Source organism: Scatophagus argus, chromosome 7 (genome assembly GCF_020382885.2).
Source record: "Scatophagus argus isolate fScaArg1 chromosome 7, fScaArg1.pri, whole genome shotgun sequence".
NCBI lineage: Eukaryota > Metazoa > Chordata > Actinopteri > Scatophagidae > Scatophagus > Scatophagus argus.
This window is the reverse complement of record NC_058499.1, coordinates 23725285-23741570: the sequence shown is the minus strand read 5'-3', so window position 1 is coordinate 23741570 and position 16286 is coordinate 23725285. Positions and strand designations below refer to the sequence as shown.

Genomic DNA, 16286 nt, shown 5'->3' with positions numbered 1-16286 from the left:
GAGCCTTCTAGTTCCAATATATTGAAGAGATGGCAGACATCTCTTCAGCCAATATATACAACTCACACCAGAACAATGTAGACCAAATAATACACTACATGTAAGATGTAAGATATGTGTTTTTGATTTTTGGGTGAACTGTCCCTTTAAGGGCAGAGGAGTGGAACCTGAAGTGAAGGAAAGAGAATAACAAATAAGAGTTCAGGATGTTTGGAAGGAAAACAGAGCAGGGGAAAGATGGAGGATGGAGATGTTGGATGATGTCAGATGTCAGTATGAGACAGTGTTCGCCCTGTGGAGCAGTGGGCAGGGCCACACACGGAACAAATATCTAAATGCAGTAGCTAAAATCCCTCAGGGCTCCAAGACTATGAACTGATCTGTCTGAAACACTTGTACATCAGTGTCATCCTACAGGTCTTTCCATAACCACCGTTCAGTGTGACTGAGTGTTGGGCTGACAGCGAAGTCGGCAGGAGAGACCCTCTGTGGTACACTTAGATTTTAGAACTGAGCTTGATGCACACTATTGCTTTCTCTGACTGTGTGGAAATCAGATGACGATGATGAACAAAGGCAATAAAATGTGGTATACTCCCCCGAGGCGATGCATTGGTTTGAATTCAGCTCTGATCCGGATTCAGGGACAGGCCAAATGCTGTATGCGCCTTCCTGTTCTGATTTCTTCCTCTCTAAACCTTTCCTCCTCTCTCCACTTTCCTGACTCTCTTCATCCACTTTGTCTGATCTGATCTATTTTCTTACACTCCAGGTTGGTGTAACTATCCACTGGACCAACTGGGCTTTTGGAGACGGATGGAGCAATTGATCCAGCGACTTACAGGGCAGAAACCGCGATCAGATGACCTGGCGTGGGCCAAGAAGACGGACAGATAAACACACAGACATATGGACGGAGGAGTGGACAGATGGGTTTGCATAGCAGTCGAGATGGATGGGGGAAAAACACATGTGCGCGTGCAAACACAGATTTTACTCGTGTCTCTGTAATTCTTGCTTTTTTTTTTGCTAAAAAGCAAACTGTTTGTGGAAAAAAAAAAAATTAAAGACGGTTTGAGTGACTTGTTTATGTGCTGGAGTCTGTATTCTAACAAGCTTCGAAAACGATACTAGATGATAACACTTATACAGCCTATCAGCTCGTAGTCCTGTTTGACCAATGATGTGTGGTGGTGGTGTGCTGTGCTGTGCTGTGTAGGTGTTGGAGGTTTCTGGAGGTTGGGCTCTCCAGGAATGACACCACACACACATTAACACACACATGAAGTCAAATGTTCAGTCGCTGTCTTTTCTGATTTCTTTGTGTCTGTTGGTATTATTGTTTTTGACTTTTTAAAGGCCCTTCTAGAAAGCTCACCCCCCCCCCCCTTCAAATTCTGTTTTTACACACCAGCCGGTGGTTGTGTGCTTCAGAATAAAAGTCTAGGCAGTTGTAAGAGTCAAAAGTTAAATATCACGTCGCCCTGTTTTGGTGAGTGATTAGCAGCACTTTGTCCATCCTGTGTGTGCTTCGACAAACATTACTCACTGATGTTTTACAGACACTCGGAACAGTCTGGATGTTTTTGGATCTTTAGGAATACACTTCTGTATGCACAAAAGCTTCTAAATGAACATATTCACGTGATAAATCTAATCAGTAAAATCTTTTGATTCACTTGAAAGTCGTTATAGGGACATATAATTAGAAGTTATATTTCGCTTGGATGCAGATGAAATTTTTAGCAGTGACAACCTAGTTGTAGTAAAAAAAAAAAAAAAAAAGCATTTAATCTTGTAGCACTTTGATGCAAACGAAAAAAGGCTTATTTTTTGTTTCATCATGTATTAGAGTTCTTTAATGAGAACATCCACTACGAGCAAAAGAAACAGTGCAGCCATCAGTCTTGGCAGACGGTGAGGGGACACAGCTGAAAGTGTAACTGGTGGTTTAGCAGGTTAAAAAAGGTATAAAGCAGGTGGCCTTGAACAAGTTTTTATTTACAGGAATGCAATGACATTTTGAAATATATGCTTTTCCTTGCCAGGAGTCAGTACCACTACATGTCAGGATGATGAATATGGGGATCAGCTAGCTGGCTGAAAGTGAGAAACAGCTATCCTGTGTCTGCCCAAAGCTAACAATTGACCTACCAGCACCTTTGAAGCTCACTAATGAACACATTTACACATTACATATTTAATATGTACAAAAAGCAAACTTGTCACCTTCAAATGGAGCCAGGCTAGCTGTCCGGTCTTTGTGCTGAGTACTTCAATATTTACCATACAGATGTGAGTAACATCAGTCCTCTCACCTCAGCAAGGGGGGCAAATTTCACAAATCATCTGAATAAAATACAAAAGTAAGATGGAATGGAAATGGAATGAAAAAAAGTCTGGCATGTTGCTGCTCAGGTCAGGAAAGCTTAGCTGGTTGCTGCCTTCAAATCCTGCTTCTTATCACATTCTGCATCAGTAGGACTTCTAATTCAGCTTTTCCAGCTCAGAACATCCAGAGCACTGCAGAGGACAACAGCTGGCATAGAAATAGAAAGAAAGTGTTTCATGTATTATAAATTTATGGATTAATAATTGAATTTATAATCCATTTATTTATTTATCCTCTTAAATACCTGATAACAGTAATGATGATAATAATGATAACATTACATTTTGTGTTGGAATCCCTTATTAATTTGAACTAAATATTTATGGACGTAATTTGGCATATTTAGTCATATAATAAATTAATAATTTAATTAGTTATTAATACCATTTTTATTGTTTTTATTGTGCAATTAGTTATCAATGATGAAACCTTTTTTTTTTATTTTTCTGTGACACTTGTGGTCCTCCATAGACCACTGTCTAAAGCACTCCCTGAAAAATAACTTGCATTCTCCCAATGTTGATTTAGGAAAGCGTAAAAATCATTTTGTACCACAAATAAACATCTCTTCATTAACACTTGTAGTCATTCATTCCCAAACTTGATTCATTGCTGTGTTCGAATCTCACATCCTCTAATAGAATAGACAAAGAAATCTCTTCAGCAGATCTGCAAGATGCTACAAGATGCTAATTGGAGCTGCTGTCTCCCCCACTGTGCTGCTTATTTGACTGCTACTGTAAACACACAACAACAAGATGTGTCACAAACCTCGAAACCCAAATCAGAGAGGTTCACTGGCAGGGCAGCATTTTTACATCACTTTGTGTCAGCTGACTTACCTGTAGTGCTATACACACACACACACACACACACACATATATATATATATATATATATATATATATATATTTCTTTTTTGTCCAGCAAAGGCTGGTGACCAGGTTGCTTACAGAATACAAACAGTATGTGTCCGGTCTCTCTGATTTGTGTTTCAGATGGTGACGTGCACTTTTGTTGGCTGATAATGGCTTTATTAATAACCTTCACTTGTATTTTATTTCTAAGCTGGAAATCATTTAATCACAGAAGGTCAATAACAACAGCACTTTATTGCTTTACTAAGTAAAATGTTTGAAAATGTGTCCTGCTACTATTCATTCACTCATGATTCCTCATACTCAGATAAAATCACACATTTGATTTGCATGCACACACTTAAATGAAGTCATACACAAACACACAGGCTCTTCCTCACTTTGTGTTCTGTTGTTTTCTCTGGCTTTATAATTTTCTATTTTTTTATCGATGGATCAAGCCTTGTATAGCTGGATTTCGACGTTCCATTTTGCAGCTTGCTGCTCGTCTTTGCCTTAATGTTTTTATCTGCTCTTTGATTTAAATAAAGGTTTATTAACTCCATATGTTCGCTGTGTGTGGCCATCTTTCATATGAAAAGCATGTCTCTTCCATACACACAGAAAGTCAGCTTCACTGCTCAGAAGGGGCAGTTTTACTGTCATATAATTTTAATGCAGTTCCAAAAACTTTCATTAGTGCCTTTAGCTTTATTGCAGGTGTTGAGTGTTTTTTATATGTATAGATGAGTACTGAAGGTGCACTTTTCATGAATCTTAAGACATGTGTTTCTATCAAGCTTAATGCGGTGACCGGCCCAAAACTTTCATTTGAGAGGGATGAAGTACGCTGTCAAGAGTTCAGCCACTATTGAACCACCAGCGCCCTCTAGTGTAAGGCTGAAGTTTATACTTGAGTCATATTATTCCACAGATGGATGGTTAAGCGTCCTGTTCTACTGTACATCCGTGTCACCTGACCTCCCAGATCAGTTCTGTGAGTCTCACCATCCACGAAGCAGAGCCCGTGCGGGGGTACAGCCGCTGCAGCGGCCCATGTGGATCCTGCTGAGAGCCACAGGCAGGACCGGTGCTGGGGCTGAGGCAGGGGAAGGTGATGACAAACGGGAGGAGACACAACATGAACCCCATACGAGCTTGAAACAGAATAAGAAATATTTTTTCTTTGTTGTAAATTGTTATTGTTATTTGTTTGGAATGATGGTTGAACTGGAATTGAAAAAAAAAACATCTTTTCTTAAGATTTCTACCCGTTTGGATGAGAGAAATTTCCAATTGAGTACATTATTATTCGATACACATTTTTACGTTCATTTTTATTTTCCTCACTAGTGAAGACGCCCTGTAATATAAAGGCTGAAACCAAACATGCTGGACAATATGACCACAGACGTACGTCTCTATTCACAGTGTGATCTCAGGTCCTTTGCGTGCTGATTGGCTGAACCCTGAAGTGACGCGATGATTCCGTGGTAGTTATGTTTTGTCTCCAAGTGCATCATTTTTTTTTATAGGATCATCATTTAAACAAAAACAAAACATCGAGCGGTCAGGAAAAGTTATTCCCGAGTTTCAACGCTCGTACTGAGGACTTGTCACATCCGTCCGAAGACTTAAGACCCGCAGAGACTGAGGAAAGCAACAAAGCTTAACTTCTATCCACAGTAACATGGGAAACGTGAGAAAGTCATCATGGCATTTTCTGTCTGTTACCCCAGAGGCTTTCAGAAGCCTCGCATTTGCCCACTGAGCTGTGCCACGAACTCCCCTCACGTGGCGCGGAAGATACATTCACGTGGAAATTCAGATCAATAAACTGCAGGGGGAAAGAAGCGCCCACAGACCATCACGGACCTGTCTGAAGTAAGTTAATGTAGAAGAAGGCTATTTTTTTACCATGATGATGCACGCTGTCAGACCGGATTAGTTCATATATTAATCTGAGACAAAAAAAAAAATCATCAAACATGCTCATAAATGAATTATTATTAAATAATAATAAAGTCCTCTTTTTAAATATCTAATAAATAATTGATACCACACATTGAAATGAACAAGCCTCACCGGGGATACGCAGTGATCTAAGTGTAGCCGTGACTGAAGTACTTGAAGTTATATATTTCCCAGCAGCTCTAACTTTTCTTTAGGTTGTGTAGCACTAAAGCACAACACCATGATGACGTCTTTAAGGTGGTGCTGATCTATTGCCTGGCCGTGAGGCCTCGTCCTGAAGAAGACCCAACTGTCAAAATCTAGTTTGAAGACATTTCTTATATAAAATGTATGAGTACATGTCACATATTCTTAAATTAAAATATTTATTCAGTTTACCACAGTAAATTTGGAGCCAGGTAGGCCCACCACAGGAAACCCGTAGACACTAGTGGGTGTTAGAGCCCAGCCACTCATTTCTTTCCCTGGGCCCTGTTCTTATGGACATTTATACGGGTGAAAAGTAATGTGATTTTCAAAAGGAAGTGGCAGTGGAAACAGATGCATGTAGCTGTGTGGTGCCCCGATCCGTCTACAGCCCAGACGGTGTTGGGTCACATGTCTGGGTTCTCCTACTTTGGATAAAGAATAAAAATATCTCAGATTGTTCAGAATGTAATCTGAAGAACTAGAGAATACGCTTTACAAAATGTAAATTACATCCCATATTATATTTTAAATGCTAATTGTTTTGAGACACTATGCAGACACCACTTATTGGACTCATTTACATTACAGTAATTTTCTTGTTACAACTTTCAATCTCAACTTCATGTCATTGTTTTGATATTATGGCAGCCAGCTGTCAAATAAAATAAAAGCTATGTCTCTAAAATTCTAAATAAAATCACAGAAGCAGAGGATGGTCTTTTCATTTGACAAAAGAAATCCTCTGCAGTACTTCACTTCTCTTGTAAGGTTGTACAAATATTACAGGAGGCTAACATCCTCTTGTGACTCGCTGACCTTCCTCAGGTGCTGCATGTAAATCCAAAAAATCCAAAGTGCCAGCTCTCTGCTACAACTACCAGCCTTTCCCAGAGGAGGAAGCACACCTCTGTGACTTGTTCTTCCAACCGCTCTGTTGAGCATCCAGAGGTCAAGTTCCCTCTCCTCAGCCAGCTTCAGTGAATCTGGTCCAAAGGTCTCAGTCCACCGTCCCACCTGCTGAGCAGCCTGTGTTCTTAAATGTGGCCCCCAGCACCCAGCATGACAGGCCTCTGACAATCCGTAACTGCTCAGTGGAGGAGTACCAGCAAATCTACCATGAAGTGGTGGATGATACACTAAGGAACGTTTGTGTCAAAAATCGTGACTATTTGGATCATCCATCCATCCATTTTCTATACCGCTTATCCGTCAGGGTCGTGGGGGAGCTGGAGCCTATCCCAGCTGACTACGGGCGAGAGGCGGGGTTCACCCTGGACTGGTCGCCAGTCAATCGCAGGGCCAACACACAAAGACAGACAACCACACACTCTCACACTCACACCTAGGGGCAATGTAGAGTAGCCAGTTAACCTAATGTGCATGTTTTTGGTATTGTGGGAGGAAGCCGGAGTACCTGGAGAAAACCCACGCAGGCACAGGGAGAACATGCAAACTCCACATAGAAGGGCCCAGACCGGGATTCGAACCTGGAACCCTCTTGCTATATCAATTTCTTCATGCAGGTACAACAATGGGCAGCTTTGTCCACACAGTTTAGAGGTTGGCAGGAGCTGTAGGAGACATCACCCAATGAGAACGAACATGTTCATGCTAACCTGTCATACAAGGTCGGAGTTTGTTCTTATGATACTGATGCTTTGGGAGAACCAAAGCCTAAGAAGCCACCGAAAAAGAATGCCATCATTAAAGTTAAATGAGATTAAATCTGTTAAATAATCCTGTGGATTTAAGCAGTCTTAAGTAACAAGTTAAATGAGTCACATAATGTCAAAGCAAAAGCAACTTCGACATCGTTTTTCTTAAATTCAGCCTTTACTCCAGCCTCACATCACCTGGAAGGACACATACAGCTTCTGCAAACCTGTCTCATGTCGCTTCTAACACCCACCTCTTCCTTCCAACCACCCACTGAGCCTCGTCTTCTCAGCTGCACATCTAACCTCTACCTCCATCCTAAAGAAGCCAGAAACCTGCTTTCTATAGAATCCACCAGCAGCTTTGACCAGCCAACTGCTGACTCCGGCCCCACCTACAGCATCTGAAGAGCTTAGTTGCATCCCCCACCAATAGTAAACAGTTGCAGACACATGCTCCACCAAAATACCTTCAACCTGCTGGTTTTGATAGGCAACTGTAGCCTGAACCTCCATCTACAGCCGCTGAGAACCACCTGCAGCCACCACCTCCGCCTGAAAGTTGTGACAGACTGTGGCAGTCCATGGCTACATCTGCTCTTTCTTTCCTTTTTAGAATCAAGCAGACACCTGCAGCTCCTCCCTACAACTACTTCATCTTCCACTTCCAGCCTTTGGCAGACACCATTTCCCTCTTGTTACACTCTTAAAACTGATAAGAAGCAGATGCAGCCTGAGCTCCCACATAGTCTTCTTTGCCCAACCTCAAGTTTGCTTAGAGTAATCCCATGTCACTGTTTCTCCTGCAGCTAGTGTCTCACCCGGCTTTATGTGATGTTGCTTAAACCACCTTGGGAGTTTACATTCAGTAATGTAAGCTTCACCACTGTGTTTCTTGAAGCCATCATCTACAATCCAGTGGTTGCCGAAGCAACGGGATGGTCTCCAGTGAAATTAAGGTGTTTTAAACAGAGTGCTGTAACAAAGATGTTCATACAGCTAGCACATTATTAGCAAATACCCAAATTAATAGCTTGGTGTGAGCGTGGGGTTTAGCAAAGTGTTTCTGTTGTTTGAATTTATTTCAAACTTATGAGATTTTGCTGGATTTTTTTGCGTTGAGAGGTAACTGCACAACTGAAAGCAAAGCAACTGAAGCCATATATCAAGCAAGACTGGAAAAAAAGGTCACTTTTAAAACTTCACTAATCCATGTGCTCAGTTCACAAACACCTATTGAGTGTTGTTAAACTAGAAGATGATCGCAGTAGTGTAAATGCCTGTCTTTCAACTTCTTTAGAACTTGTTTTAGGCAAAGTATGGATTTGAGCATCATGTTTTCGTCCCATGTAAGCCATGTAAATCTTTTTTTTTAACACATCATCATAACTTTTTTTGGCATTAGGATTGTAGGACAGAATTCAGCCATACAAACACTGAGACAGTGTCTGTTGTACCTGAGTGTGAACATGTGAACATGTGAACATGTGCACATACACTTACAGACATGCCAGGGGATGTGACACGTTGCAGAAGTCTCGCCAAGCTCACACGTCTTCATATAGCTCACAGTAAGGGCTCCTTTGTCATTCCCACATTACTGCCATCACTTCCACCATTACACCCAGCGCTAACAAGACTCACATGCAGCTAGCCTTCCTCTGTGTTACACACACACACACACACACATTGCCTCTCTCTCTCTCTCTCTCTCTGCGTGGTGGTGACATATTGGATCTCACTATGCTGATGTGCTTGGCTGATCAGTGTCTCATGCTGGTAGCTATTAAAGTTTCTATCAGACATACTGAGACACAGAGCTTGATGGCAACACTTGCAGCAGTTGGATGCAGGGACATGAATGTGCAGCTTTTAAGTTGATACTTCATTATAATATAAAAGTTAGAGTTTTTAGCAAGCAGTGGCTTTATACAGCAGTGCACATAGTGATCATGCATGTCATTAAAATGTTCATCTCGCAGCTCATTTTGTGACAGATTTGCTATTGCAATGATACTTTTCATAAATTTGTGTAAACTCTAAGTCCCTCTGAAGTGGATGAGTCAGAAAAATATTTTGGTCATGATCATTTGGCCTTGAACAGAAAGCTTATATCCAATGTCCACGACCATTTATGCAAGAACATTGGAAGGGGGAGCCATTTTTATGTTGTGCTACAGATTTCCAAAGGGTTTTTGATAGAGTAAATCATAATTCTGATTGTGATCACTTTAAACTAGTAAAATCTAATGAAATTTTGAAGGTGTGAAAGTGCTCTATCAAGCCCTGGTTGCTAGTTTGCAATTGAAGTATTACACAACAGGTTTTACACACAACAGTATTACACACAACTGCATTAATGAGCAAAGATTCCCACAGAAACACTCCAACATCTCGTGGAAGGCCTTCCCAAAAGAGTGGAAACTGTTATAGCTGCAAAGCTGTGTGTGTGTTTAGACTGTAATGTCATAAATGTCCCTGTTGGTGTAATTACATTTGTCTATATAGTGTATGTCTGTGACTATTATTTCCGTGACTAAGATGAGACGGTAAGACAAGACAACTTTATTTGTATAGCCCATTTTTACAAGCAGTTTGTCTCAAAGGGCTTAACATAACATCAGCAACATCCTCTGCCCTTCGACCCTCACATCGACTAAGGAAAAACTCCCAGAAAAACCTTTAACAGGAAAAAATGGAAGAAACCTCAGGGTGAGCAACAGAGGAGGGATCCCTCACCCAGGACGGGCAGACGTGCAATGGATGTTGTACAGGTAATGAGTCAGCACTGATTAAACACCAACTGTAACAAGAAACAAAAGACAAAAATGTAGTTTAAAAAAAGAAAAACCAAAATATAGACAATATAGGCATTGCCCACAGGGATATTTTTCCAAACTGATCATTTCTTTCTCTTTTGTTTTTTTTTTTGTATGTCCACATGACTTTTGTTTTACAAAATATCTTAGTACACATGAGAATGCAGAAATTATTCCATTGATTCTATGTCAACAGCGTGTCAAACGGCAGAGAAAATACAAACACTAAGGTTATTCCCTTCAAAGACATAATTTGTAAGGTTTACCACATGCTGTTTGTAAACACACCATTCAAAGGTGGCCCGGAGCGCCATGATGAGAACAAAGCAGTGAATAAGAGAAATGAAAACATTATTTTTTGATGGTTTGTCCCCGCTCTGCATATCTGCGTATATGTGACAGCCTGAGCAGAGGAGAGTGAAAGAAACCACATTTGCTCCGTTTGTATAGAGTTGTGACTTTGCCCATTCATTGGCTGGGGACGGCACACCAAAGGTTGATGCCCATAGACGTCCTGAACAGAGAAGAAAATACAGACAGAAGGCAGAGTCTGTCCAGATAGACACCACCACACACCTCCACTGGGTCACAAATGATGACTGGACATCAGAACATTTTAAGTAAAACAGACTAAGCGATTTAAAGTGTAATAGTGTCCTTTTAGCAGTGTATTGGTTTCCACCAACTCCTGAAGAATTATCTGGCTCTTTAGCTGCTGAACGCTCAACTGAGCCCACCAACTATTGGCTCACACTGTCTGTCAGCTGGCTGGGACTTAGCAGTTAAGGATCTTTGGAAACTACAGAATTTGATGATTATTCTCTGGGGGTTCATTTTCTTCTATTGCTGTTCCATCGCTGATGTAAAAATATTGATTTGAGCTTTAAGATAAGGGTCATGGTTGAAGTTAGAGAGAAGAGACATAGCCTACCTGCTTGATATAATTCACGATTCAGCAATTTTTACTGAAAACAATAATGTTAATACTGAAAAACAAGACCACAAAAGTGCATTAAGTACAGCCAGGTTGTGATGTTTTTACACAGTTATTTACATACAACTTACACAACAAATGTGCCTTGTTGCATAAATAAATAAGCTCTCTAAGAGCTTAAACAAGACTCTCTATATATAAGACTCTAAGCTAACTTTGTGGACCAATAGCTCAAACCAGTCTTCTGGTAAAACCTGCAAACATTAAGCAATAGAGAGAAATGGTTGAGATGAGCTGATCTCTTAAGTTCTGACTTAGTGCAATAAAAATAAAGTAAAAAATATACATATGTAGTTTCATAGGCAGTTGATCTCAATCCAAAATTGAGCTATTGAGGGAGATTGAGAGATTCAGCCCAACTTGTGCCAGCTGACTTCATCAGGGTTTGAAGAGAAGTCAACCATTAAAAGCAACACGGTCTTAACTCCTCACTAATGACATTGATAGGTGTTGCTGCAGGTGGCTTTTGTCAGACAAGGTGTGAGAGTGCCAACAGCTCTCGTTACAGACAGGGGTGTGTTCACACATTTCACAGTAGCTTGTCGTGCGTGTGTATAAGAATCTATTTGTCTATTGCAAATTTTCATTTTCATTGTGTGGATGCAGAGAAGTACATGCATCTCCGTCCGTGAAGTTTGAGTGCGTGTTTGCCGCTCACCTGCAGGTGCTTGCCTAAGTGAGAAAGCCAATTATGAGAGCTTACGCACAAGCAGTGCGGCAGTAGAGAGTTTGTCACTTTCAATACACAACTTGAGCGAGATTTGAAAGAGGATCATTAAGCTTCGCTTGGCAATTTTAAGCTTTGTTGTCAGATTAAATGTTGGTACTGGACATTACATTTCAATTTTCAACTTGATGTTGTGACAATGCAGTGCTTAAGGTCCGGTCAGGCTTAAGCACAGAAACCACTTCCTTAGGTTTTTCTCGATTTGGTTTAAAATATCTGGCACTGTCATGACAAACACAGCTGGAAAATGTTCTTATGCCCATTAAAAATATCCAGTTCAGTTGCCACAAAGATGGCTGGAAGACGTCTCAAACGGAACAATGTTCTCACACCTGGCAACTATCTAGTCTAGGTTTCACACCACCACAATCAGTTCCATGTAATCAGAATGCAATGAGATGTATTGTAATAATGCTGATACGTATGAAATGTACAAATGTAAAGTATCTGTGCACAATGCCAACATTTTATTCTGGTGTTTGGGCTGGAAAGTAAGCACACTTCCTGAGGTTTCATAAAGAATAAGTCTGGAGATATTACAGGGTTTTCTTAATGTTAGTCAGTATTGGTCGATACTTCCTGACTTCGCTACACTGGCACTTAACTTCAGTCCTAATTTGTTCCTAATAAAGTCACACACAAAAACACACTAAAAACCAGTCACAAGTACATACTTCGATTTTTACTGTCCTTCATACAGTTACAGTATGAAGGACTGACTCGAAATAAACTACAGTCATCGTTATAAAGGAACATGCCACCCAGTGCACTGCATGGCTCACTGATATGATTTTTAACAGTTTCTGGACAACAGCAAAGACAATAAACAATAAATATAATACAATAAACAATAAACATGAGACTTTGGACACACAGAACACACTTGTGAAGGTGGTTTTCATTTTCTCATAGAATTTGTTGACATTGAGAGAGCAATTCATGGCATCAACTCAGATTTTACGTTAATCTCTACTGCTTGACTTTTTGCAGAAACAGCCTGGTTGTAGCTTTGTAATGTATGATGTTTATTGCATGTATGTTTCTCCCTCTCTCTCTCTTTCATCCTCTCTGTCCATTTTTTAACCCCTTAATAGTCTCAACCGGGAAAAAGAATGGGCATTTGTTTTTTGTAATTTCTTAGTTCCTCTGGGAACATATCATTTTCAGTTATGAACCTCTAAGAAACAGGTGAGATGTCCAGTTATAGTAAAAGTACACTTTTAATATTACAGTGGTGTTTCTCTATTAAATAACTGTTTTCAGTTGTATTTATTTATTGACAATATATAAAATGTATAACGCTGTATTAAAACATAGATGTGAAAAAAAAACTTACAGTAATGGTAATGGTTATATAGAAATAACAAATATTCTGAAAAGTCAGACTTATAACTTACTTATATAAATATTTGCACCAACACTAGTGATCAGAGATCACAGTGCATGTACAAAAGTGAAAGCTACTGTTTAGTTTTGTTTTTCTTTCTTCATTCTTCATTGCTCCTGTCCTTTTTTCTTCTCTTTTCTCTCAGTTTGTTTGAGTCTAGTTATCCCTCTGGTCTTGTGCTGGGTGATATGTGTCCTCATGTTGGTCACTTATTAATACATTACAAATTAAATTTTAGAATGATGAAAGAAGTCTTCTGAAAAGGTCTGGTTCTGACATTAGCGAAACATACATATAACATATTTCAATTGAGTACACAAGTTAGACTGAGCTTTCACATTTCACTCTGGCCAGCTACACGTGTGGTCAATGTGCAAAACATCTGTCCTTATTCTGATATTTTAAGTCTAATACTAGTTTCTTTAGAGAGGCAGTTAAATGAGACTACAACTGAAATGAGATAAAAAGATACGCTTACATTTGGGCGGGCGAAATGCTCCGCCTCTAAAATGCTCCCAGTCGGGTATTGAGCTGTGTGGAAGACGGAACAAAACCGCGTCTTAGCTAGAATGTGATGGAGCCATCTTGGTGGAATCAAGCTGTTAGCCCATGAGATTGGTCTGCATGATTCTTCATATGGCTGGCAAATTCATGTTATCATCAACAACCTGATGAGCTTTTGCTAGTCTGGTATAACCTGTTCCTGGAACTCCTCCTGCCACAGCTCCAATGGACTTCTGACTGTCTGCCTTGCTGCTCTCTTCCAATCATCCAACAAAGCTGAACCTCGGTCTTTCGTTTATTCTGCCTCACCATCTTGATCTTAACCATAGAATATCACTCGACAAATTTAAGTAAACAGGTTACTCTGTACACATGTATCCGATGATTTAAACTTTGGAAGATAAGCTGATTAACTGACTCAGTTTGACAAAGCAGTTTCACATAGTGGCTCAGATCAACAATTTAGCTAAGCTTGTGACCTTATTTGCAGCTTACACTGACTTACAGTAAATGGATGAAATAAAGTCGGATGTGTCTCTCTTTTAAGACACAGGACTGAACTTCAGTGAAATGATGAATTCACTTGGCATGACAAAAGTCATTTGATTTGTGCTGGTTTGCTTACCACTTTTTTCCTGTGCTTGAGTCCAAGAGGGACTGAGTAATATGAATTATGCTTCCTTAATTTGTTGTCACATGGATCCTTTTTGTATGGTTACCTAGATATGAGGGCTTCATTTTAGCCACTGCCAGGGCTTACCTCTTTCTGCCCTTACAGATATTGTACACTGAAAAAGACTTAACACTTGTCTATCCATCTATCCTGTATAACAGATTATCCTTTTCCCGTCACAGGTGGCTGGAGCTGATCCAGGGAGGGAGGAAGGATACAGCCTTGACAGGTCACTGTGTAAATTCCACAAAGAATGGACCCAGCTGGCAGCTGGGTTTAAACCCACAGCCCTCTTGCTGTGAGGTGATACTGCTAACCACTGCACCACCGTTAGCTTCGGTCAAAATGAAAGCAGTCCAGCATCCATTGTTATCACTATTGTCTTGATATAAGGTCTTGGAATATACCTGTAGGCACAATTTATCACAAAAAAAAGACAAAATAGCACAGTGTGCTTAAAATAAGTTATCTGAGATTTCTCATAATAAATGACTAACATCCTGCCTATTCATTAGAGATTATCAGAGTGTTTTTTGGATCAAATGTGACACACCGCTCTGTTCTTTACATGTGAAGAGGTGACAAGAATGAATGCTTGAAATACAACACTCTGAATTTGTACTTTGTAATTGTCAGTGTTGATCAAACAGCTCTAAAATTTTGGGAATTCTTATTTCAAGTGTTACTCACAATCAGTAAAATAAATCTAAGTAACAAGTTGTAATATCTTATTAAGATTATAAGAGTTCAGCTTTTGCAGTGAAGAGGTAAAAGGAGATGTGTGAATGTCTCACAGTATTTGTCGATGACTAAGAAGACATAGCAGGGGAAGCTGTGGTGATGCCACCTGGTGGTTACATTCAAAACACTTTGGTATGTTACAAGTTCACAAATAAGGTTTAACTGTCACCCAGAGTGCCACTTATCGCAATCAAGCAGAGAAAGGTCTGTTTTCACAGACTTCCATGTGTGCTCTCAAACTCAGTGATTCTCTGTAACATGACCTGATGCTAATGAATGAACAGGCGCTCACAGATCATAGTTTGAAAAGTCGCAAATCGACTCAGCAACACCCATCTGTGTGCATCAACAGCAGTTTCACTCAGCTAAAATCTAAACTATACAGGACATCAAATACATTGTATGTTTAGTTTGGTTTACTTTTTATTTTAATCCACCTGCTCAGAGAACATCTACAATATAAACATCACTGGAAATAAAAGCATGAAGGAAAAATAAGGCAGGCAGAAAACAACACCAAAACAAAAAACATGGTAACCCTGCTGCCAGAATCAATTGCAAGTCAGGGAAATGCCTGTTTTATACATTTCATACATAGCAGGCCATCTTTTTGGGACTACTTAAACAACAGTCTGTGTCATTTTAGTGACCATTGGGACATTTTGTAGCTGTCTCTGTGGCACCAAAAGTTGCTAGAATTTTCAGCCATGTGTTTTAAGGCAAAACATGATCAGTTCATAATTCTGTCTAAGTGTTTTAGAGCCCAAGCCAAACCTTCAGCACAGCATTGTCACAGCATGAAAGCTTAATATTTAGCATACAAACATGAGAGTAGTATCAATCTTCCCATGGAATTCAAAATGTTCCTTTCAGGGTTCTCATTAAATAGCACTGAGTCTTCAAACAAACCGAAAAGTCAAAAGAAAGAACTCATCATCAGTATCCTTCATTGTTAACATTAGTAACCATGCAGCTCATTTGAGTACATAACGCAAAGTCATTACAAATGCTACCACAATTATTAGCATTACAGTTATATATTTACTGTTTGTTTTGTTGACAGCAGAAACAACCAAATATGTCAGTTTGAACAAATGACAGGTTTAAAATAATTCACGCTTCACCGCTCGTTGTCAGGTAAACGGTTAAATTGGTCTCGTATCACACTCGGGTGATGGGGTGAGGGTGAGGGAGTGAAGGGGGTGGAGACCGAGTGAGGGGAGCAGGGTGGGAAAGTGGGTGTTGCTGGTATCCTGGGACTGATGTGATGAATAGATGACACAGGACTACAGGGACCTGAGCACTGTCAAACTGTCATACCACTCCCACCCACACACACTGGGAATGCTAATTAGACTTGTGCAGTGTGTGTGT

The 16286-nt window shown here is 40.1% G+C and overlaps 1 protein-coding gene and 1 long non-coding RNA gene across 2 annotated transcripts in view; both read left to right on the top strand.

Moving 5' to 3' along the window:
- The window catches only part of si:ch211-212o1.2 (uncharacterized protein LOC492735 homolog), a 37616-nt gene extending 33802 nt beyond the window's left edge, over positions 1 to 3814 (top strand). Inside the window, exon 6 of the mRNA XM_046394099.1 lies at positions 773 to 3814. Coding sequence (XP_046250055.1) covers positions 773 to 897 — 125 coding nt within the window. The 3' untranslated portion in view covers positions 898 to 3814. The remainder of the gene's footprint in view (positions 1 to 772) is intronic.
- An 880-nt stretch (positions 3815 to 4694) lies between these two features.
- LOC124062038 lies at positions 4695 to 14680 on the top strand. Its single transcript, XR_006843855.1, has 2 exons — positions 4695 to 5133; positions 14354 to 14680. It is a non-coding gene; the product is annotated as an uncharacterized LOC124062038 (long non-coding RNA).
- Positions 14681 to 16286: the final 1606 nt, after the last annotated feature.